The sequence below is a fragment of the Notolabrus celidotus genome, chromosome 12 (genome assembly GCF_009762535.1).
Source record: "Notolabrus celidotus isolate fNotCel1 chromosome 12, fNotCel1.pri, whole genome shotgun sequence".
Classification (NCBI taxonomy): domain Eukaryota; kingdom Metazoa; phylum Chordata; class Actinopteri; order Labriformes; family Labridae; genus Notolabrus; species Notolabrus celidotus.
Genome location: NC_048283.1, coordinates 14,649,845 through 14,674,371, shown reverse-complemented (window position 1 = coordinate 14,674,371; position 24,527 = coordinate 14,649,845). Strand labels below are relative to the sequence as shown.

At 40.8% G+C, this 24,527-nt stretch overlaps 3 protein-coding genes and 1 long non-coding RNA gene across 7 annotated transcripts; 3 read left to right on the top strand and 1 right to left on the bottom strand.

Moving 5' to 3' along the window:
- The first annotated feature begins 688 nt into the window (after positions 1–688).
- On the top strand, positions 689–4,672 carry LOC117822913 (protein shisa-7). Its single transcript, XM_034697867.1, has 6 exons — positions 689–1,458; positions 2,264–2,418; positions 2,926–2,991; positions 3,252–3,437; positions 3,618–4,074; positions 4,165–4,672. The coding sequence occupies exons 1-6, from the start codon at positions 689–691 to the stop codon at positions 4,670–4,672; spliced, it is 2,142 nt and encodes a 713-aa protein (XP_034553758.1).
- Positions 4,673–5,904: 1,232 nt separating this feature from the next.
- On the bottom strand, positions 5,905–14,544 carry LOC117822918. Its single transcript, XR_004633279.1, has 2 exons — positions 14,252–14,544; positions 5,905–6,119 (listed from the first exon to the last, which is right to left on the bottom strand). It is a non-coding gene; the product is annotated as an uncharacterized LOC117822918 (long non-coding RNA).
- Positions 14,106–24,020, top strand: LOC117822914 (zinc finger protein 865-like). 4 transcript variants are annotated; one of them, XM_034697871.1, is made up of 4 exons: positions 14,157–14,561; positions 14,952–15,055; positions 17,626–20,093; positions 20,382–24,020. In XM_034697871.1, the coding sequence occupies exons 3-4, from the start codon at positions 20,015–20,017 to the stop codon at positions 21,824–21,826; spliced, it is 1,524 nt and encodes a 507-aa protein (XP_034553762.1). In that variant the 5' UTR covers positions 14,157–14,561; positions 14,952–15,055; positions 17,626–20,014; the 3' UTR covers positions 21,827–24,020. The 4 variants fall into 4 exon arrangements, with proteins under 4 accessions (XP_034553760.1, XP_034553759.1, XP_034553761.1 ...); XM_034697869.1 differs by having other exon boundaries at positions 14,106–14,561; positions 17,626–24,020; XM_034697868.1 differs by having other exon boundaries at positions 14,122–14,561; positions 14,952–15,070; positions 17,626–24,020.
- On the top strand, positions 18,755–19,977 carry LOC117822753 (putative protein TPRXL). The gene has a single exon (XM_034697654.1). It carries the CDS (start codon positions 18,784–18,786, stop codon positions 19,975–19,977), a length of 1,194 nt encoding a protein of 397 aa, XP_034553545.1. The 5' UTR covers positions 18,755–18,783.
- Positions 24,021–24,527: the final 507 nt, after the last annotated feature.

Genomic DNA, 24,527 nt, shown 5'->3' with positions numbered 1-24,527 from the left:
TCCAGAAATGAACCAACTAGATAAAACTGTTTACATTTGATAAAACACAGGCCATATACTATTGTTCAAGTGCCATGATCAGCACAGGAATGTACAGGGCTGCCATATTTTAATGAAAACACTGTTAGAGCATAATTTTGACTGGCCTTTGTGGTTACAAAAACATAATTTCCTCCTGCATTAAGTCAGATATTTGTTCTTTTGTGCAGGTGGACATTTAGGACAAGGCAATAAGGACTAAAAGCATGAAGATTGTTGTTTTCAGTTTGTCCTTTTTGCAAAGATGCACAGTGTTCTAGACTTGAGAGGTGTTTTTGGAGGGCAGAAGAAGAAGTCATTACTCATTCAGAGTTCCTCTCTAGCAGTAAATTAAAATCATTTTAACACCATTATCAGCAATTATTGAAAACCTGCCAAGAGATTCTGACGGTGTTAGTCCTTTTCTGTTTCACTGTTCCTCTGCTTCTCTAATATTACACCGTGAAGATACTGAGCTTCTGAGGAAACAAGCCTCAGATTTCATCATCCTACATAGGTGAATGAAACTTTACGTCATCAGATTCCAGCAGGTTGTACATGCTACTTGAATATTTCACATGGCATTTTAGTGGGTTAAACTGTAAAGCGGATCCCTTATTGTAACTGCATTGACTCAACAACAGAAAATAGATCTCTTAGTCATGTAAAAATGACGCCCACCACCAATCTCAGAGTCTTCGCTGTTTCCTTACTCTCCCTCCTTACGGCCCCCCTCGCCACTGCTGTGGAGACCTCTCCGTCCCCTCCCCCTACTCAGCATGTAGACCACTCAGGGAGGCCGTTCACCGAGCAGCCTCAGACCGACCCCAGCCCCTCTCTGCTGCTCCTCGCCATGCAGGCCAACATCAGACCTGCTGCTTTGCAAGGCCGAAAGAAAACCACTGAGAAACTTCCAGAAACCTCAGAGGGAGTTCTAGAGACGCCTCCAAGACCCCTTCCCCAGGTCATGTTCCCCAAAAATGTGACATCCTCAGAGGCCCTCGCTCCTCCATTAGGTGCGGCCCAGGTGGCGCCCATTCGACCCAGAATGATGGATATATGGATGGATGTATGTCGGGGTTATTATGACGTCATGGGACACTTTGACAGCGCTTTCAATTGCTCCAAAGACACCTTCGTCTTCTGCTGTGGAACCTGCCACTACCGCTTCTGCTGTCCAGACCGAAGCCGGCAGCTGGACCAGGACAACTGCAAAAACTACGACTCACCAGATTGGGCCAAGCCACAGACAGACTCCATGATCATCTCTGAGGAACTAGGCCCAGACCCAGACTTTGACCCCCTGAAGCAGCAGAGCCACAACACAGGCTTTGTCATCGGAGGTGTGGTCATATTCATGGTGGCCGTCGCTGTGGGCATCAAGGTGGCCTTCAATAAGGTGCAGCAGGAGGCCAATCAAAGGGACCTCAACATGCCCAGGTGAAGATTTCACTTTCACATTTCTCAATGCTCGATTCATCACTTCACCCCATGGTTTGTTACTTTATCGCATGTATGAAAGCTGTAATCAAATTGGGTTTTCAGGCCTCCATGAATGGCCCAGATTCATCATCCTGGCCTTGGAATAATGTCATTAGTCATCTTCTGAAACATATTTGATCTTCTTCAAGTGGCTTCTGTGGAATTCACGGCTGTTTTGATTCCTCTGGGCTTTTCATCTCATAAACGGCTGGTAGTCTTTGCAGTGAAGATTGTGTTTTAATTGTCTTTTTTCTCACTTTTAGCAGGTTTTATGTTCTTTTTTGGACTACAGTGTTTGATAAAGATAAAAAAGTGTTTATGGTCCATGAAAAAATGCAGATAACCTTTAAGAAAAATATATTGCAGCTGAACTTTATTCTATTTGATAGGCAGGTGAATTTGAAAAAGACTGTGTATAATTTAACAAGGTAGAATTATGAAAAAAAGATCTTTAAAATAATTTCCATTATAATCACATTAGCCTTTATCCTTCACATGAACATTGCAAATAATAACTCTGTTTCCTATGGAATAGGAATCAATCAACTTTAAAATGATACACTCTAAGTAACATTAATCTAAAAAATAAAAAATAATCATTACAAAATTGCTAGTCATAGAACAAAGACTGCTTAGCATAATGACTTAAAGGTGCCAGACATGTTTGTCACTTTGAATTCTATGTGATAGTCTGCCAATAGCCAATAGTTCACTCTCATTATTTTCTCGCTCTTCCTTTTGCTTGTGTTTGTGGCATCATCAGAGCCCTGGTGGACATGCTGCGGCACCAGTCGAGCCCGGTCCAGCAGGATGAGAGAAACAACAGCGTGGCTCTGACTGTAGGCGATGGAACGGGCACACTGGGGAGAGCTCCAAAAAATCTGTACGCCCCAGGCCTGCCCAGCAAGGACAACAGATGTGAGCGTCTCAGGCTTTTATTGCATTAGTGAATAGCAGACTCAGAGGCACAATCAGAGCTTTTGTAACTGCATCCTCTGTATGCCGAGGCACATCGTATTTGTCACGTCTGCATGTAAAAGCAGGTTTTTTTTTTTCTGATTCCCACCCCCAAGATGTCTTTGTAACCATGTGGCATTATGGGAGAGGAAAAAATACTCAATGGTGGTGTGCAACAAAATTTGGATTTTTGTGTAATTTCTCTGTATCTGTGTACATTTGTCTTTTTCTTTTTTTTTTTTTTAGATCATGAAGATTGCAATTTGAGATTGAAATAATATAAAAGATTGTGGAAGTTAGAATTTCAAAAATATGAACGATTTACTAAATGATGTTTAGAAACCCTGTGCATGGAAAATAATCTGATTTCATCTCTTTTTTTTTGTGTGTGTGTGAAAGAATCACTGAACTTGGAACTGTCTCGTGAATATATTGAGCTGAATACCTCTTATTTCTTTTGACTTACAGTGGGCAATTTGCAGCACAATTTCATCCACTCATCCGGCACCAGCCCCAAACACACTGCAACTATTGGTATGACAGCTCCCATGTAAATTACATGTGCATGCCACAATGCGTCATTTACTGTATTCACTTTGGTAAAGTAGACTCATTTATTCCAACAATGATAATGATTTTAATAGCTGATTTCTTGGCTTGGTGCTGAAAGTAAGTTGATTCTGTCTGTTCCAGTTGATGTTGGTACATTCACACTCTTCTCTGTGCAGCGTGCTATATCCAGAGGAGCAAATCTCATTTAACACATGGTTGTTTTCTCCCCGGTGTCTCTGCAGAGCGCACGCCTCGAATGAACAATGCTCAGCTGGCGGCTGGAGGCACCCTGCTCTCCAGTAAACACAACAACACCAAATCCCAGCCCTCCTTCCACCACTCCCTGCACAACCTGGCTCAGCTGCCGCCCTCCTATGAGAGCGCCACCAAGCCGGAGCTCAACAGATACTCCTCTCTTAAACGCCTCGGTAAGTACCTGCATGTTTGAGAAATGTCTGCCCCTCGCTCTGTCTCTGCAGCTGTTCCACTAGCACTGAAATTCGGTGACACTCTTGACACTGCGGCATAGAGTGCAGGATGCGTCATTATGTGCTGATGCTGTTTGCTGTGGTGATAAACAATTCAGAGAAATTTCCTTTGGCTTCCAGAGAAAGGTCTCGATGAGTACTCTTCCGGTTACTGCACCACCAAGCGCCGGCCTCACACAGCCCAGCCGGCCCTCCAGTCTTCCCAGCACCACCTCCATTGGGGAGGTGACTACACCCTCAGTGGGAGAGGAACCCTTCCTAGGCATGCAGCCCGTCCCTGGATCCCTCCACCGCCTTCTGGCATGCCCGCCTCACCCACCCCCAATCCTTACCCTCTGGATCCCCCAGAGCCACAGTACAACCCAAACTATGACACTCTGTCCAAGCCCGCGAGGAAAGTCAAGTCGTCCGACCAGCTGCTCAACATGGGTGACGTTCCCGGGAACACAGGGACGCTGTCCAGGCTGTCCAAGAACCAGCAGCACCAGTACTACAAAGCAATGGCTGCCTCCAATAAGAACTCCAACACGCAGACGCTAACCAGGAAGCCCCAGGACAGGAGAGAGGACAGGAGAGAAGACAGGAGAGAGGACAGGAGAGAGGACAGGAGAGAGGACAGGAGGGAGGACAGGAGAGAGGACAGGAGAGAGGACAGGAGAGATGACAGGAGAGATGACAGGCAGGAGAGACAGGAGAGGCAGGATAGGCTACTCATGTCCCCAGACCATTTGGAGGAGAGGATGGGAGGCACCGGGATGGGGGTGGTGGATCCGTATGCCCACACACCAGGAGGGCACGTCCCCACGCTGCCACGCCAGCAGAAGGCCCAGTCCCAGCAGAACGTGTGCGCCACGCCCTCCCTCGACCGGCACCACATGATCAAGATGAACTCTCACCCCACATCTGGGCGGGAGCAGGAGAGGAACCCGGGCATGACCGGGCACATGAGCGGGGGCATGGGCTGGGCAGGGGAGGCCCCCGGGCAACAAGGGGTAGTCATGGGAACAGGAACGCTAGGGGGCCACAGCGCCAGGAGGATGGCTTTCGCGGCAAAGAGGCAGAACACCATTGAGCAGCTACATTTCATACCAGGAGGGGGAGGTGGGGGGTCAGCAGGAAGTGGGGGAGGCAGTCAGGGGATCAGGACGGGGAGTAAAAATGAGGTGACGGTGTGAGGTTAGTGCCTAAAATAGAGTACTCTCATTATAGATATGGGAATAGATCAACCTTCTGCATTTAGCTATTAGATATATGACTACAGATAAAACTAGCAGTACAAAGTATAGTAACAGTATAATGTGCTTAGGCTATTCAAATTAATGTTATCTTGTTATTAAATAGCTTAAATATTATACTCAAAGAAAACCTTGGCGGGGAATATCTGTTCCAGTTATGTGATAGCCTACATCAGCCATATTTTGTAAGACAGTTTGCCATATTGCCATAAACAGCGGTGCCATTACTAGCAGAGAGACTGACAGGGAGGGTGTAACAAAACCAACAGAAGTGTCGTTCAAGATTTTGTTCTTTATATGTTTTTCCAAAAAGCACTCAGGAGCCATATTAGATAGGGAATGATAAGATATATAGATATATAGATGTATATATTTAAGAAAAAAAGATTAAAAAGAGGAGGGCATTGTGGGATATTGTATCACAGAATCTAACAGAGATTTGAGCCAACTACCTGCTGGACTGTCAGCATAAATTATTAAACTGACTCTCATATTAAAGAGCTCGATGGACCAGATGAATCTGCATGAACCGTGTGCCTGATGACGGTTTCTGGAAGATCTGAAACTCTTATTAACCAACCTCATGCTGACACAGGGATGCAGAACTGTTTTCTATTGCTTCCCATGTATGACTGAATGAGGTGGGGGCTGTTTTCTGACCGGGACTCAGCAGCCTGACACCATTGGCAGGACTCCGCACCCGATTTAAACTTGGGGACGTACCCACATTACCGATCTGACGCCTGGGTTGCCTAGTTTTCCATGTGACCTTAGATAAAACCCCCACAGGGACTCTCACTCTGATCACTGCTACACCACAGAAGTGTTTACTGCTGTTAGATTACATTCTAGATTATTTTTCCCTAACGTTCCTATCTTTAGATCAGGACCTAACTGTAAGATAAATGGGCTACCAAATAAAATAGAGCCATCTGTTCTTAAGAAGTCTTGACATTAACATAGATGCATCAAGAGCTACCAGAACAGACCCGTGTGTTCAGTTTACCAATAAAAGGGCAACTTTCTTAAATGTAGGCTGTGCACAGAGAGCGAAAGGTTTTTCTACAGAGCACAAATGAATAGACCGTGACGCAGAGGTTGCACTTACACAACTGTCCTTCAAAAGCCATTTATGGAGATACAAAGAAAATACCACAGAGGAAGCTGGTCTGACAATCACCATTTTATTATTCTCTCCAGGTGACAAATCACACAAGTCAGTGATATTTTGTACAGTCAAAGAAATCGGCTTCAGAGAAAGCCAAAAAAACCTCTGAGTCAGGAGACCTGGGGCCTTCTCCTGCCTGGCTCCATACGACGTGAGAGACTGGATGGTTAGGAAGCCCTGCCCGTCCTCAAGACGAAGATCTTGCTGTATCATATCGCACTTCAGCCAGTATGAGGAAAAAAAACACAGAAAAGAGAAAAAAAATCTTCATCAATAACAATGCTTATCAATACTAAGGGCTATCCTATCCTATACTGTAGTATGTGATATCTGTGGTCCATATACAATGCTATCTCTTTCTCTTGATTTTGTGTTGATATTGTCATGATGTATTAAGTATTAACGTGTACAAAAAACAAAGAGCAATTCAAGCACAGTTCAAAGAGAAACACAGAGACAAAACTTTGCACAAATCTTTCCCCTGATATTTGCACCAGATACAAACATACTTTGTATTGTGTCCTCAAGGTTTACATTCTGTACGAGCACAGCCGAAAGTGTGACCGATCGATGGGAGGCATAGTATCGAGAGAGGATTTTTTTTTAAATCAGCAGAGGGAGATCAAGAAGGAACTTGTCACTGCTGTCTTTTGTTCAGTCATGTGAAAGGATACAGAGACAAAAAACTGACACAAAGAAATTTCATTCGGACAATCTTCCTATACACAGTGCTAAATGTAGTTGTTCTGAATATGATGGAGTGTTATTATTAATAATTATTATAACTGTTATGGTTATTATTAACAATTATCTTATGATGTGATGTTCTTTTACTTGGTGGGATTTAAGTGTTTATTGTTTTTAGATAACTAGCATTCTCATGACTGGTTGTTTTTTCATACATCTGGTCGTAAATTCGAGTTTTTAAAAACATTCAGAAATCTTGATGCATGCCAGCTCCATTTCACCAAGAGGCATTTACAGTCCGCCTGGATTTTTAAGGTCACTCACGCTTAGATATGGCCGATTTCCCAGCTGTACGTACTGTGCCTAGACATCGGCCTTATGACGTCTTGATCTCAAGTGATAACTTTGGTTTCCACTCGGGTACAAAACCTTCTATTGAAAAAATCTGCCGCCTTCTAAATGTATGTGAAGATGATGGTGTTTCAGTGAAGGATAGAGATGATTGGGACGGACCACCAACCCAATAACTTATCACAGGATGTACACACTCAACCCTTGATGCCATGATGTATGTGTGCTGGGGTGAATGTTGGAGAGACACAGAGGTGTAATGGAAACCTGAGCGCAGTGTCTCTTTCAGGGAAATAGGACCGGTGACATACAGTAGTATTAGATTTTTTTAATAGAGCCACAAAAGGTCTGTAGCAAAGTCTGTAAAATCTCACAAGCCATATTCATTGAATCTCATGATCACAATTTTATAAATGGTTACTCTAATTTGTGCAAGTATTGTATTTTGTATAGCTAGTACAATCAGAATATTTTGAGTGACATTAATTTGAGGATTCAACAAATGACGTGTTAGTATTTAATGAATTGTACAGTGCCAAACTCATAACATTTTGTTGTCTTTCTATTGTCAGAGCCCCCCTCCCCCCTAGGAGACAATAGGAGTTAATTCCTTTTCACAGCTGAGAACTAACACACAGGCGAGAAAGCTACACAGATAGTTGTCAGACAGAAATGAATGAATATGGTGTGTGTCTTTACCATTATGAATTCATTTAGAAAGAGAGGATGGTACTGGCCACCTAAAATGTGAAGATTTATGAACAGTATATTGTGTGGACAGGGACCGTGTCCACAAAAGAAATTTATTTTCATGCCTACAAATTTCAAAACGACCCTTTTGTTATTGTTTAATGCATTGATCCCCTTGGATACAACAGTGACTTAAACAACAAATTTGTATAATAAAGTTGGTGGAAAAATGTTTTGTCTCTCCTTATGGAGCGTGATATTTCTTGCATCAATGTTCTTGACTTTTCACTATTACATTTCTCATTAACCTTTTTTTGTAATCTATCGTTTTTTTTATATTTCTCCTACTTGAGACACTGAAAATCTTTGCAATCATGCCCCTTCCTCTCAGTATTATCATACAAATACACTAGAGTTTTCTCTATCGAATAAAGCAAATGTAATTCACTGCACCTTAACTTGCAATAATGTGACTACTACGTAAACTGGCTATATGTCCTATAATCATATGGATGTAGCATAGATAATATCACCAATGCCTCAGATGTACTAGTTTGCTCACACTTTTCTACCCAAGGGTAATTGAAATTTCACACCGACGTCAAAGATGCACAAAGCTCATAAAAAATAATTCAAATGATCATGGGGAGACTCTCATTTGTGAAGAAATTAAAATAAAAATTTAGCTCATGCTGTGTTTCAGGTGTAAATCTACAGGAACAAATAACTTCATGTGAAAGTGCTATCTGCATTATCATTTGTGGCATTTACTATTGAATCTTATGTTAAAGGTGTAACTGTAATGCAACCTTTATTTTTAAATTTCATAATCATACAAATTTCCCAAAGAGTAACACACCATCAAGTCAAACACAAAGAAAAAATAATAGGATTGTAGAAGTTGGTGTCTATATATATATTCAGATAAATATTGTACAAAATGCTGCTATATAGTAAAATATCTGCCCATACATGCACGCGTAGATAAACCAAGATAAACAAGTATTAAATCTGTCTATAGATCTAAGAAACAACTAAAGGATTACAAAAACAGTCTGGAAACGAATTGGCTTAGTCATGCAGCCATTATGAGAAAGGGGGAAAAAGGTTGTTATAGCTGCATATTTTTTTTACTCTATGTGGGTTATGTTGTAATAATTTTGTACATTCTTTTCATTCTAGGTTCCACAAAAGGAAATGTAACTTGAGTTCGACATTTGTTTGAAGCCCAGAAATGTCTCAAAGTTTGTAACCAAGCTTCCTCTTTTACATTATTAATGATCCTCCCATCTGTGGCAATCTTTCTTTTTGCACACATAAGACTGACAAACAATTTTCTGTTTTGTTGTGAAGTTTAATCAAAGTGTGCATCATGTTTTTTTTAAACTTTTAAAAAAATGTTTAACCTTATTCGACAATCAGATACTGTATTGTTCAAATATATCCAGTGGAGTAAACAATTTTTTACCAGTATTTCCCTTTCTATGCTGTAAAGCAATATGAAAGTAAAAATGCAAAGTACCTCATTATTTCATGGCAGAATGATCAGATCTACTTTGCTGTCATCCCTGGTTAGACAGACATTTTGTAACCCACCTATTTAAGCTCCCCTGTATTCATTGTCACAGATTTTTACAACAGAAACAAATCATCATCTGAGACATGAAGAACTATTTGCAGATACATCTCAGTCATCAAAAGTAGACTGAAGCAGACTTTTCTATCCTATCAAACATAGATCAGACTGTTACAGACGTGTTGGTGTGTGCAACCCGGTACAAGATGAGTGGCTTTGTCAGAAGGCAATGTGTGATGAAATTGCCATTCTAAAAATAATCAACAGCAAAATTAGTGTTTTGTAAGGGGTCAAGACAGAAGCAACAGCTCCATTTGAACAAAAAGCCTTTTAGTCTTCAGTAGGTTAGTGAGCACATCAAAGTGGGTCTCTGATAAAATCGCACATCACCATGATAGGAGGTATTGTATAAGCCACAGTAAGGCTCTGCAGTGCCAGTGGGAGTGGAAGATTGTACTCTAAATGAAATGAAAAGGTGAGATTGTCTTCACATAATTCACATCTCTAGGCCGTCTGAGTGCAAAGTTATATCATACTGTTCTTGCAACATCCTCACTGTGAGGTAAGGGCTGTTGAGCTAATATTTAAAACCTCCCGTGAATACATTTATTGCTCTGCAATGTATGAAGGCGTAAATGAAAGAGTAGATGCTTGCATTGTCCTGATACAGACATTATTTTTGCAGGAGGTACACAAAGGGCAAAAAATATTACATTAGATTTAAGCATTGACGGCCTCTGATGCTCTACAATCATTGTAATTTACACATTTCACCACCAGGAGGTTCAGTAGGTCCTCAGCTCGCAGACAAAACCCACACAGATATTTTCAATGTGTAGAGCATAAAAGAATTAATATCTTTGACAATATCCGTTTTAAAAAAGTATTATGGATGGAAAGGTACCCACACTATGCAGCACCTGTAGGAATTCATATTAATGCATTACATCTCTGCTGAGCAAAATTAAACACTATTTTCACAAGTTTTGCTCAGTTTATGCCTCTGACTGTGGCTGAGAAAACTACAAAAATTGCAAGAAAAGACTAATTAATATTCAAATGTGTGGCGTGCATGTGTGTGTATGTGTTTGTGTGTGTCTATGTGTGTGTGTGTGTGATTCAAGGCTTTCAGTTTCCTCTGATGATGAGTAAAAGATATCCAGGCAGCATGATTACCATCTTTACAAATCAGAGAGGAAATGATTCACATCTCTGTGATTAAAGTGACTGAATCAGATCCAAGATGTGTGTTATGATAAAATGATGATTTGGCCCGAGGTTAAGTTCCTGAGCTTCCCGTGACTGTCTTCACAGCTTTAGTTAAAGACAAGTCATATCTCATATCTATGTTTCTTAAATGGTTTATTTATCTAGTTATAGAAATTATTTTATTTTTACCGGATCACTTTTAAACTGACTCAATTGGGTAAATCTGCCATTTGCACTGAAGAACAGGACAGACTGTAAATATTCCTGGAGAAATATGGGTGACTTGTTTTCATATTGCCATTCAGTTAACTAGTCAGAAGAATATTATAATTGCTACATATGTTTGGTAATTTTAAAGGCAAAAGTTTGTGTTTTAATTGAAGTCCCTCCAGGGATAAATTAAATTCATGCTTGGTATACTATGATAAAGCTTATGTGGTTCATTGAATATGAAGACAGAAAGACATACTGAGTAACACGTGTACCTGAAAGAGATCAGTGGAAGTAAAGCACATGTTACTGTGGATATTTACTACCTATGAATTACATTTACTTTGTAGTTACATTAACTATACATCATTAAACTAATGCCACATCGATAAGCTGTGCATCCTGAAATATTTTTACATAGCTGTGCTCAGTACTTAATTCTGATTGGTCTTCACATATTAACAATTCAAAGCAATGGTCTGCTATTATTGGTAGCACACTGTTGTCATTAAGATATTTGCAAGAGATGCAGCTCTTACCTGACTATGGAGGATGATCTGTATCAGTGTGCAGAAAAACATTAGGTTAAATTGATGTTGGTTAGTTAATGATGGGAAAACCAAGAAAACAGAATGGAAAGGTTACAAACAAGAAAGGTTCTTCTTGTGTTTCTCAAGATGTTTAGGTTAAATTGTCTTGCTTTTATTTTTCTATTGGGTTCTGCTTTAGCTGCCTTGATCCCAGGCTTACTTCTGCTTGTCAGTCAAATCACTTTGTAAACCTTTTTTTTTAAAGGTGCAATATAAATAAAGTTATTGTTGTCATTATTATTTTCAAAAACTTTAGGCTACAAGAAAGACGTTTGTGAAAGTGAAGATGACTCATGAACTAATTAACAGAAAAGTGTATTATTTGATATGAAGTTGTTTAAGGACTGATAAGTGGGGGGGGAAAAAGTGTCACAGATTGTAAGGAAGCAAAAAATACATAAAGAATGGCGCTGATGTGTTCATGTGATCTTGTTTACAATGTTTTACTTCCTCATCAGTACAGATATTCTATTTGATGAGAGCAATATGTAGTATGTCAAAATAAGTATTTTTGGATGGCTACAGAGAACCATCACCTTGGACAGAACTGAGGGAAGAAATATAATAAAATGTCCAACTCAATTGTTTGTGTATAATAATAGATTTAGTATCTATCAGTTTGGTTAGCAGGTTTTATTCTATAACAACCCGCTCACTACACATTATCCAGTGCAAAAACCATAGGCCGTATTTTATGGCTTTGGAGAAAATATACATTAATTCCAGTAGTTTTAAAAAAAAAGTTCAACAGAAGATTCATGCCCCCTGTTTTGTAAACCTTCCATCACCTCAATCCCTATGACTAAACTTTACTAAACACATAGGCCATTTTACAGTTCTTATTATTTGAGTTCATCGAGCTCTTTCATTTATTAAGTGTTAGCCAAACTTAATATGGCATAATTCATGTTTTAGTCAAGTAAGATTTAAAGATAAATAGTGGGGCTAGTATATCCTTACTAAAAGATAGGATACCCAATACAATATAGCAATATAGGCCTATATGTTTCCATCAAATATAATGAATTTTCAAAAATCTTATAACTATTAGTTTTAGTTTTCACAGTGGTGCACAGTAAGAAAGTAAATTTACTTAAGTACTGTACTTAAGTACATTTTTTGAGTATCTGTACTTTACTTGAGTATTATTTTTTTGGAGTACTTATTAATTTTAATCCACTACATTTGGAAGACAATTATTGTACTTTTGACTCCACTACATTTCTATCAATGCTCTAGTTACTCACTACTTTAGCTTTGAAGTCAGCTCATGAATTTCCTTCTCTTTTCTGAAATCTGATCCCTAAGACAGTAAAATGTGTTTGTGTAGTTCTGTTTGTCTCAGTGGTTTAGTCATACCTGTATATTGTGTGTCTCCATGGTTGAACGTTGAGCAAACACAGAGCAAATTTCACTCAGATCAGGCAGTTCATTTAGAGGTGGTAATGATGGCTATAATTCTCCACCTGAGCACCCATGGTCATAACTTCAGCCCGTGTTAGAGGTTTTTAAAATGAGGAATGATACGTATCGTTTGAAATGTTCTCCCTGTTTCCCACTCTGCCCAAATACACAAAATTCTCAGTAAAACCTGAGAAAGCATGTTGAGCTATGTAACATTTGTTTCATTCCAGATGAACATTTCAGACTAAGTTGTCTGTGCTTGGAGTAACTTAGTTTCTGTTTTTATTCCATGGTATAGTTTTTAGAGATTTCAAGTAATGTTTTCTAAATAAACAGAATGTAACAGAATGTACTTCTGTATATTCTTGACTGCATTTATGTATTTTGAAAATACAATATTTTGACATTTTTTAAGAAGTACTTTGAATACTTAGCTAGTATTTTTAAAGGAAGTACTCCAGTACTTTAGCTCAAGTAATACTTTGAAAGAGCAACTTTGACTTGTATTGGAGTAATATTTGGCATGGAGTATCTATACGTTGACTGAATGAAGCTGTGTACTTTGTCCACCACTGAATACATGTTTACATGAAATATATTGTATTTTCAAAAATGTTATAACCATTAGTTATAGTTTTCCTAATAGGCCTAGAACTTATCAGCCATTAGACAGCGTGAAGAAACATCCCTTAACTTCTTCTGAGTGTAGATATATTTTGATATATTCAGACAGAGGGTTGTGAAGGTGAACTGGTGATCATATGAATATGCAACGTTCAGTGGAAGAGGATACCCTTTAACATTTTTAACTGTTTTTCACCTTTAACCATTTGAGCAGATTGGGAAACAGGGGGAACATTACAAATGATACGTATCATTCTTCATTTCAAAAACCTCTAACACGGTCTGAAGATATGGCCATGGGTGCTCAGGTGGAGGATTATAGACATCATTACCACCTCTAAATGAACTGTCTGATCTGAGTGAAATTTGCTCTGTGTTTGTTCCACGTTGAGATGCACAATATACAGGTACGACTAAACCACTGAGACAAACAGAACTACAGCAACACATTTTACTGTCTTAGGGATCAGATTTCAGAAAAGAGAAGGATATTCATGAGCTGAAAAAGTAGAGAGTAGAAATGTAGTGGAGTAAAAAGTACAATAATTGTCTTCTGAATGTATTGGAGTAAAAGTAATGAGTTTCCTCTAAAAATAACACTAAAATAAAGTACAGATACTCAAAAAATTTACTTATGTATAGTACTCAAGTAAATTTACTTTGTTAATGTCCACCACTGAATACATGTTTACATGAAATATAATGTATTTTCAAAAATGTTATAACCATTAGTTATAGTTTTCCTAATAGGCCTAGAACTTATCAGCCATTAGACAGCGTGAAGAAACATCCCTTAACTTCTTCTGAGTGTAGATATATTTTGATATATTCAGACAGAGGGTTGTGAAGGTGAACTGGTGATCATATGAATATGCAACGTTTGGTGGAAGAGGATACCCTTTAACCGAGCGGCGGATCCGCTGTGAGCCCTATTCGAGCCCCGCTAGTGCTACCCGGAAATATTACAAAGGCCGGAAAGGACCAATGTTAAGAGAGCACACGTCACTCACTTTTACCCAAAAATATTATCACCGACCACCCCAATTTCTCTCGGCCGTCGAAATCTGTTTTGCGAAAGCTGCTTTCTGGCGTAAACACTCGGAGTTAGTGTAAAGTAGACGGCTGCAGTGTCCGTCGGCGTTGAATTCTTGGGGGGAGAAGCTTTCACTCCGCGGCTCAGCATCAGTGAAAATGGCTCTGACTAACGACTGGAAAACAGCACGCAGAAATGGAAGCAGACGATAGCTAGCTAAGGCGGTAAGAAGAAGGCGTGACAGGCCCTCATCCATCTGCAACTGAGCTCTGTCACTGGATGCGTAGGTAAACATTTGCTGAATATAGGTAGATGTATATGCTAACGCTAGCATCGTAATGTTAACGGTGCTTTTAGTGTGTTTGGTGAGGCTGCTAACGTTAGCAGCAGCGGTTGTGTGGTTTTTCAGACTGCGTGTGGTGGCACCGAATGGCTAAACACGCTGTGCCAGTGTACAAAATATGAGGCTAATGTAAAACCATGAACTTTTGGATGCAAGCGTGTCCAATGTTTTTCTTTCTTTCCTCCTAATGTTAGCCGATGCTGCTTACAGGAGGCTACCTCAAGTGCATCCGTTATTATTACTTTCGCCTTTTCTGTTTACACTGTGCAGCAGCAGCAGCAGCAGCAAGTGTGATTCTGATGTTAATGTTTAGCATTTCTGCTCTTCTCCACAGGATACATTAAAATGAGAGGCAGTCAGATATGCGATAGATTATCTTCCACGGCTGCCAGGGGAACTCACTTCCCTCTACTTTCATTGCATCGATTAGAGGAAACGGTAAGATTATACAAGGTGAGCAAAAACGACACTGTAATTGAGTTATTCCACTTTAGTCAGTCTACACCTGACTTTTCCTAAGGTGAATAACAGAACATCTTTAAGTAAACAACAATTTGCATAATTATAATTCAGCAATTTTACATGATTCAAATGTTGGGGATTTTATTCTCCTTTTGTTGACTTGATAAATTAATTTAGATTGTATTGGTGTTTTCTTGGTTCAGTTTCATAAAAGGGTTGTGCAAACATCATTTAGTACTTTGATTCCTATGAAGCAGCTTGTTACATCATTACAATAAAAGAGATGATACATTATCAGCTGCACTTCATCTTAGAGGGAGAGAAATATCTGAGTTTTTACTTTAAGGTTAGTCTCTCTTTTGTTTAAAAAATGAGATAATTCTTCATCTGAAATATTTTTCTGTTTGTTTTTCTTATTCTTCAAGTCAATCACTGATGTGCTTTAACCCTCCTGTTATGTTTCGTTTCTCTGGATCAGCAATAATGTTCCTGGGTCAGTTTGACCCGGGGAATATTCAATTATCCAAAAGTGTCAGAACCCCAAAAAACACATTTTTTTTAAATCTAGTTTTTAACTCCATTACTAACCATTTAAATCAAGATTTAGTCCATTGGTGTTCTTTAATCCTCACAGATCATGGTTCAATGAGGATAACTCACTCACTTTTCATTAAAATTAATGTTAAAACTTTTTTAATGTAAATTGGAAAGACCTAAATATAAATACAACAGTTTTACATGACATAGATTTTTGTTTATTATATTTTACATTTTTTATTTTTTATTATTTTTATGAAGTGATGTTGATAAATGAACACGACACCTCTTCTGTCACATGCTGCCCATTTTTTTTATACATCATTTAACTGGTTTGGAAGGCATATATGTCTAAAATAGACTTTAAAAAGGGTCAATTTGACCCACAACATAACAGGAGGGTTAAATGTACAAGCCAGTCATACACTTGGCTTCTCTTAGGTATTACACAGCACCTGCTACTGTAAAGTTGCTTCCCTTACTGCTACATAGTTGATATTCCCTAGTTAGCACAAACTATAATACTATTTAATTCAAAACATTTATTTATTCTCGAAAAGATATTGAGGTTTCCCTCATTTCCAATGTCGTCGAGATCACAGGCACATTAGAAACAACAAACAAACACACAATCATTCACAAAATAACAGATAAATTAAAACAGATACAATTTGAGACACAGCGGCCTGAGAACAAAGTCTTAAACTCTGCAAAAGAGGGAATGGATATCAACTTTAAAGAAGTAAAAACTACACAATTTACAATATCCATACATTTTAGTGATTAATTTTAAGTTCAATACGAGACTAACAGCTGTTAATGTACTGACTATATGTATGCTTTGTGATCATGTAATAATAGACAAACATACATTTGAAAAAGGTGAGTATCCCAGAACTGGGAACTTTGAGAATGGAAATGTGATCACTAGAATTTGAAATAGGGCACAATTATTATTTTTAAGGAGGTTGATCCTCATGTGAAAACATTTAGTATCTTCACTTGTGCAGAGTGGTAGAATGAGTAAAATTCAAGTACATGGTAAGTGAAACTCCTCCAATCAACCATCTGCAGTGCAAATTGTTTGGTTTTCTCATGCCAGAAATCACTGCTTGTACCCATTCTTCAAAAATACTGTGTTATTGCAGATATTGCTATATAATGCTGTATCTGTACTGAACAACTCACCTAAACGGATACAAGTGTGATATACTGTATACCATAAAACAGCTATGGATTAAAAGTGTAGGTAAGCTTTATATAGTTTAATGAATTGGGCCATATCTCCTTAATAGCTGTGTTTTGTTCATCAATGTCTGCCCCCTCTCACCTTTAACTTTTTGGAGGAGGCCTTTAATAGAAAACCCTCTATGCATAGAAGTAACACTGTTGACAATAACCTTTGCCTTTTAGAACCCCATTGAAAGCATATTGATAAGAATACTTTGCATTCATGCAACATTCTGTTTGTGCTGCACTGCAGCAGAGTCATATCATGGTAAGTTATTAGAAATATGGAAGATTGTTAATGTAAATTAACAAAGTATTCTTAAATGTATGAGTACATGGAACAAAATATCTTGAATTGTTGATTCATTACTTATTTTCCAGACAAAAAAAGAAAAATGTTAATTTAAAACAATGTAATGAGAGATTAAATAGTTTGTTGGTAACATTTCTCGCTTAAACTCAGGTGTGTATTGGCTTATAATAATAATACAACTATTACTTATAGGACTAATGTATTAACCTGTGATAGCTGAAACCTGAAAAATGAGAAGCTTAAATCCAACACTCCTGTTTGCATGCAACATATAGCATACATATTGTAGCTATGTATTTCAAATGATAAAGTGGTATAAATAATCTTTTCACCTAACCATGTGGGATAAATCTCCATGTTGTGTTATGTTGGAGGCAGGGGGGGTTACTGCTGTATATCACATGAAGTGAAATCTAGTTCTGGTCCCCTCTATGACTTTCATTTTTTAATCTTTTTTTTTTTTCAGCTAAAGGAACTTCTTGACTGAACAAGGATGAGGAGACTTGCTTAGATGAAGGAAAGTGTCAGCGCATTAACTCTCAAAGGAGAAAAGAAGTCACATAAACAGCTTCTTGTTTAAAACTCTCTGAAGCAATTTTGAACTTAGGTGGAACTCCTTTTGCTGTCTTAAAGACATTTTTTACCCTTTGATCATAAACTCATCTTTACGACTACCCCACTCATTTTGGAAGTTGAGTAGGGGGCAGTGGATTTTCAACAAGGAGTAGCAACACCAGAAGTAATCATCTGGAGGGAAAAAAAGTAAATATTTGAGACATTCAAGTAATCCTTGAAAATTGTATCATAAGCTCAACTTTAGAGTAAAGTGTGTCTTTCAACAGTCGGTGGGACCATTGTTGCTGCTCCTGGCTTTGGAGGTTTGGCCCTACACCCCCATGTGCCAGTGAGTGGGAAATGTTCCAATTTGGAAAATACAATCTGGACATTATAGAGATGTTAAGTGGGCACCAGGCCCACCAGTTCAAAGGCCTCGGTTTAGATCGACAACTACAACATCAACAGCAAGTGCAACTTCACCAGCATCAACTCCAGCAGCAGCAGCAGCAGCAGGCTGAGTCTTCTGGAGCTCTTCTGTCTGGACTTGGCTTGGGCCCCCTGCAGGGGTCAAGAGGTAACGCCTTTTCTGATTCTGCCTCCATTTTTGCCAAGATGAGTGCCCCTCCTCCCCCACCTTTACAACAACAACCTTCCTCATCTCAGAGTTCTCGTTCAAAGTCAAGCAAGATGAGCAGCAGCAGCTCAAGTCATTCTTCAGTCTACCCCCCCTTCCTGCGCTCTTTCCACCCGTCTGAGGCAGCACTAGCACAGGAGCAGTTACATCCAGGTGTAGGCCGCTTTGAGCACTTTGCCGGGGAAGTAGCAGTAGTGGGAGTGCTGGGGGATTAGGAGGATTAGTAACATCAGCACCTCCACCCCCTCCTCCTCTGCATCCCGGCCTCTCTGTCCCCCAAGCATCATCTGGTCCTTCCTCTTCCTCACCTTCCCCTTCAACCTCTGTGGCCGGCTCTAATACCCTTCTAGCAGCAGTGCAGTCAGCTCACTGGGACACCAATTAGTTGGGGCCCAATCTGATGCACGCAGCCTTCACCAACAATTTAGTTGCATGTTAGCTGCTAATCAATATTTCTTGTCTGGTGTGCCTGCTAATGCTAGTTTAGAGCAATTTCTTGTGCAACAGGGAACCCATAACCACTTAGGGATTGGTTTAAGTCAGACAGGTGGGGATCCTAGTACTGGTCTTGCTCCGCCTCCTGCTTTGCATTCTTCTCACTCACATGGCCACTCCACTCCCCAGTCACAGCAGGCTCCACAGCAGCCTCCCCAGCAGCAACAACTTCCGCCTCACACCCTCTCTCATCCTCACTCTCATTCTCATCCTCACCACCCGCTTCACCCAGGCTCCCAGCCATCACTGGGTGGCTTTGACTTCCAGGGTATCCCTGTACTGTCATCAAATCAGATAGCTTCTTTGATGCAACAAGAAGCAGGTTTGCCCCTCCCTTTGCCACTTCATTTATCCTTATCTAAGGATGATGGCAAAGGGGAAAGCAGTGGAGGTGGAAGTAGTGGCAGTGGCAGCAGTAGCAGCAGAAGGAAGAAAGCAATGGCAGGATATTTGCCACAAAGAAAATCTGATGGCACTAGTAATAGTAGCAGCAACCATTGCCACAGTGGTAATCCAAGCACTAGTAGTAATGGTGCAGGTTTAAGTCATGGCCAGCCCCCTGCTTTAATTGGGAGTGGGGTTGGTATGTCAAATATGGGTGGCGACCCATCATCCCTTCTTGCCTCATCATCTTCATCCTCATCAGTAGTATCCTCCTCCTCCTCCTCTGCTCCCTCTTCCACTGCTGCCTCAGTACTGGTTACTAATGATTCTCACCTTTCTAAATCTGATAACCAGAGCTCAATGCAACCCAATCCCACAGGGTCTGATCCAGAGCCTTCTTATAATTGTGGAGATTGTGGCAAAAGCTTCCCTCAACTTTCAAGCCTTCGCAGGCATATGCGCATGCATGAGCCAACCACAGCAGGTACTAGCAATACTTCCGGTACTGGCCCAAACCCTGTTCATATAAAACCACAGCCTGACCCAAGCCTTCCCCATTCGACCCAAGAAACCCCCAACCCTCATCTAATTCCTGTCCTAGCCCCGACAAAATATTTCATTGCCCAGATTGTGGCAAAGGCTTTAAGAAAAAAGGGCACCTCCTGCAACATGGTGTTATACACTCTTCAGCCCGCCCATATGGCTGTTCCACCTGCTCACGGGCTTTTAATCGTAGAGAGTCACTGACACGTCATGAGAAGATACATGAGGAAAAGCCATTCCGATGTCCTGCCTGTGTCGTGCCTTCCGTGAGAGCACCTCTCTACTCAACCATGCTGCCTCAGGCACCTGCGGCAAGCCAGGTAGGGGACCCAAACAAAGGGGCTGCAAGACAGGAACTGATGGTGAGGACAGAGTCGGGGGAGGGGGCGGAGGAGGTAATGGAGGAGGGGGAACTTATCAAAGCAATAGAGGGGTTATTTATGGGAAAACTGAGGAAGAAGATGGTGTAATCATTGTTGGGGAAGGAGAACCAAAATCAGGTTTAGGATGTGATGGTCTGTTTCAGTCTGGAAGGGGAGGGAATTCAAATGACAGGGACAGAACAGATGCTAAATACCCCACTGACTACTCTCGGAATCGTTACACAGGCTACCATGATGACCACCGTTCTCAAGGTAATCCATCTCCATGCTACTCTGGTGCCTCCCCCTGTGGAAGTGGGATGGCGGGCCCAGCTCTGAGAAAGGCACCCTTGGCCCCAACACTGCATCCACATTCACAGAGCCACAACCAGCACCACCATCCGCAGCAACAGCCCCACCTGCCCCTTTCTTCTTTACTGGATGACTCAGAGGATGATGTTACTAGTTCTGTCAATAATGCAATCTCAGCTATAACAGCAGCTAGCAACAGTGGAAATAGAGGGGATGATAGGGGAGATATCATAGGAGGTCTACTAGGTGGTCTTGGTTTAGGTCCTCTGGGCTCACCCTCGTCAACATCCGGTTTGGATAAGAATTTCAGAGGTGGTGGGAGCCAGGAGGCTATGAGCAGCAACCCACAGAATCCTACTGTCAAACCAAAACGTCCCCGTAAACCTAGAGCCAAGAAAGATCCTGCGGTGGCTGGACAGCCCCCCAAACGTAGACAATACACCCCCAGAATGGGGCCAAGTGGGCTCCCACGCACTCACCTTTGCAGTGTGTGTGGTAAGGGATTTGCACGCCGGGAGACACTGCGCCGACATGACCGCATCCATACTGGAGAAAAGCCCCATCACTGCAACGTTTGTGGAAAATATTTTAGAGAAGCTTTTCATCTTAGCAAGCATCAAACAGTCCACTCTGGGGCAAAGAATTACAAATGCAGCATCTGCGGGAAAGAGTTTGGATACTCCCAGAGCCTCAGGAGGCATAGCAAACTCCATCAGAAAGGGGAGCTGGAGGAGGTTCCCACCACGCCAGCTCCCGAGAACCTAAACAGCTTTAACCCAAATCCTCAATGTAGCGTGGCCCAAGACAGAAGCCAGAACCAAGCACCAAGCACCTCCTCCTATTATTCCTACTCTCAAGACATCAAGCCTCAAGACACCAACCTCCAGCAGCCACCTCCACCACCACCTCAACCACATCCCCCACATCCCCCACATCCAACCCCTCCGCCTCGACTGTACACCTGTGCTATATGTTGGAAGTCGTTCCGTCATCACTTTCACCTGACTGCCCATCACCAGACAGTTCACGAAGCTGGGGGTGAAAAGCACTTCTGCTGTGAGGTGTGTGGGAAAGCATTTGCTTACTCTAACAGTCTTACCCGGCACAGGCAGTCACAGCATGGAATGACCCGCAATGAATCGTCCAACCCGCAGGAAGGCAGCAGTGGGTCTGGAGACAACAGAGGTGGGAGTGATGTCAATCAGTCAGCCTCAGAGAGTGAAGCTGCCACCAATGCCCTCCTCCAAATGGATCCTTCCACTGAAGGCCATGGAGGGCAGAGTCTCAGTGTTGTCACTCATAGCCACCAACAGCCACCTCCTCAGCCACCTGCTGGCTACTCTCCCTCTTTTATGATGCAGCCCATTCTCAGCCTCTAACGCTCCATCTTATTCACAACCTCTGCCTCCAAATTCACAATTATGGCCCCCCAGCACCCCCATTCCCCAGCTGGGGTGAAAGGAGAGCACATATATCCAGCTGGATCCCGTAGCCGTACACTTCACACCACAGCCCCCTTTCAGCCCCTCACGGAACTGCCCTCCACTGAACATCATCATCTACATCACCATCATCATCACTCCCAACATCATCCTCATCATCAGTCAGGTGCCCAGTCTCACCAACACCTTGACTGCAGCAACCAGTTATCACATGATGACATGAGACGACACAAGAAGAAAAAAAAAAAGTCCAAACAGAGTGATTGGAGGGAAAATAAGTGGGAATCCCACAATTTAGCAAAATTGGATGGAAGTAAACGAAAGAAGAAGATAAGTTGTACAATAAGGGGCCAGTTGACTAAAAAACAAGGCTCTCTTCGTTGACAATTCGACGAGGAGGCGGATTAGGTGGTGGTGGCTATAAGCTTGTCAACACTGGGGGCGTGAAGGTGCAGATCCTGTCATCCCTCAAAGTCCCTGTGAAACGTTTTGGTTGTCCTATGTGTCCCAATTCTGTGTTTTCCTCGCAAAGCGGGACTGCTAGTCCACATGGCAGTTAAGCACAGACAAAAAGGCTCGACCACTCTGGAGCGACTGAGGTGCTGTGTATGTGGGAAGCAGTCTCACAGGGCTTTGGCAGCCTTCATCCATCGAGCCTCCCATCGTGCCAGAGGGACTTTCTCCTGCCGACGCTGTTCCACTCGCTTCTGGAACGCTACACTTCTCAAACGGCACAAGGTTTCTTGCCGCCGCAGGGCCAAGGGACTGCAGCGAGGAGATGCTAACATGCTGAAGCTTTCAAAGAGATCAGGAGAGAGACAGGCCCACGAGGGTCAGGAGGAGATGCCATTCCTACAGGGACCATACAGATACTGAGCATTGTGGTATCTGGCACAGGTGGCATACATGAGGGATATTTTAGTTCTAAGATAGGAAGGTTATAAAAAAAAAAAGGGACTTGAAAAGGCTTATGCTGCCTTCAGGAGAATTTGCTTCATGTCACAGTTGACATTTACTCTGCTGACTATTAGAATGAGTGTGTTAACAACTACTGTAGAGCATTCTATAAGATATCACCAGAAATTCTTCCAGATTATATTGGAAGATGTTTTCAAAGACATGACTGTTTCCATTTGTTCATTAACCCCTTAAGTGCATTGACACTATGCTTGGCTGACACTGTGCAGTTACTAGACAAGTTTAGGTGAAATGACCTGCTAATGTATCCCTCCCCTATAACTAGAATCCCTGCTGCACCTCTTGCTGTATGATATACGTCTCTGCTGTGTACTTTGTCTTGTTGTTGTTCACTTAGAGGCTCTGGGGATTTTTTTAATAATGTAAGTGCATTTAATAGGAATAGGGACATTGGGACTAAGACCTTTGTTGATAGTTTGTCAGTGCATGTATGTTCTCTGGTCAAGTTTTTTGCTGAGGTTGTGAAATCACTCCTACAGTATGTGATGGTTTATTCAGTATATCCCCAGAAGTTTGTAGTGTTAAACTTGGTTTGAAAGTTGCTCTATATTCCCTAGTGATTTAATCACGTATAGATTAAATGTCAAGTTGCTGGTAATTAGCATAACAAGGATCCCTCTCCCGCCAAAATGAAGAAACTTACAAAAGCCTTGCTTAGTATGTTCACTTTACTTCATTTATTTGAGATATTCCTAGCTTTTATACCAAGAGATTGAAAACAGGTTAAACAAGTGGACTGTAACACATGTTTATCTTGTGTTATTTGTATGCTCTTTTTAGCAGTGATTATTTCTACAGTAATTCACAGTATGTTTAAGACAAGGACCTATCACAGTAGAAACAAAATGTAATTTTTCATGTATTTATGTGTGTAACCCAATCAGTCTTCTTGCCAATCTTATACCTAACCCTTCTATGTTTTATTTTTTTGCTGAGTTGCAATCATATTCTTACTGTTAAGCCTTGTTTTTTTCTTCCTGAGTTCTAAGTACATCATGTCACTTTATTCACATATGAAATGTTCATACCCCTGTCAAGCCTTTTTTCTTCTGAAGAAAATAATAGTTTTAGTAGAATTTTTATCACATTATTTACTGAGAAGTCAGTAGTTGATTATATTTCAGCAATGAATAAACCTTAAGTGTAATCAGTCTTTTTTCTTCAATGTCTCATTTCATATAACTTCAACAGGAAGGTTACAGTTTTATTCAACTTCATGTCCTGTATTGAATACAAACTTGAAATATCCTTTTTTTAAATGTTTTTTTTTTACACCAATGTTCATAATTCTCCAGGATAAATTATGTTTTCAATGCTTAAAAATATCAGTATATCAGCAGTGTACACAAATCAAATCAATGTGTAAAACGTCTGTCTACTGCCTCCACTAGATGGCAGTAAGCAACTCATTTATGCTGTACACTTGTCCTGGTTTGGATGAGTGTGGCAGTCACATGGATTTTGCACTGATAGGGGGTGGACTAAAGTGGCTAAGTGTTAAGTGACTGTGAATTATGTGCCTGTCTGCTGTTTACTAGAAAATTGATGCCACAAAGTAAAAATGCTTGAGCATCACTCTAATGTCAGTTTAAACTAATGAATGAGGTGGCATTTTATGCATTATAGTTGTGCATGAGTGAATTATAATTTGTACAGTTGA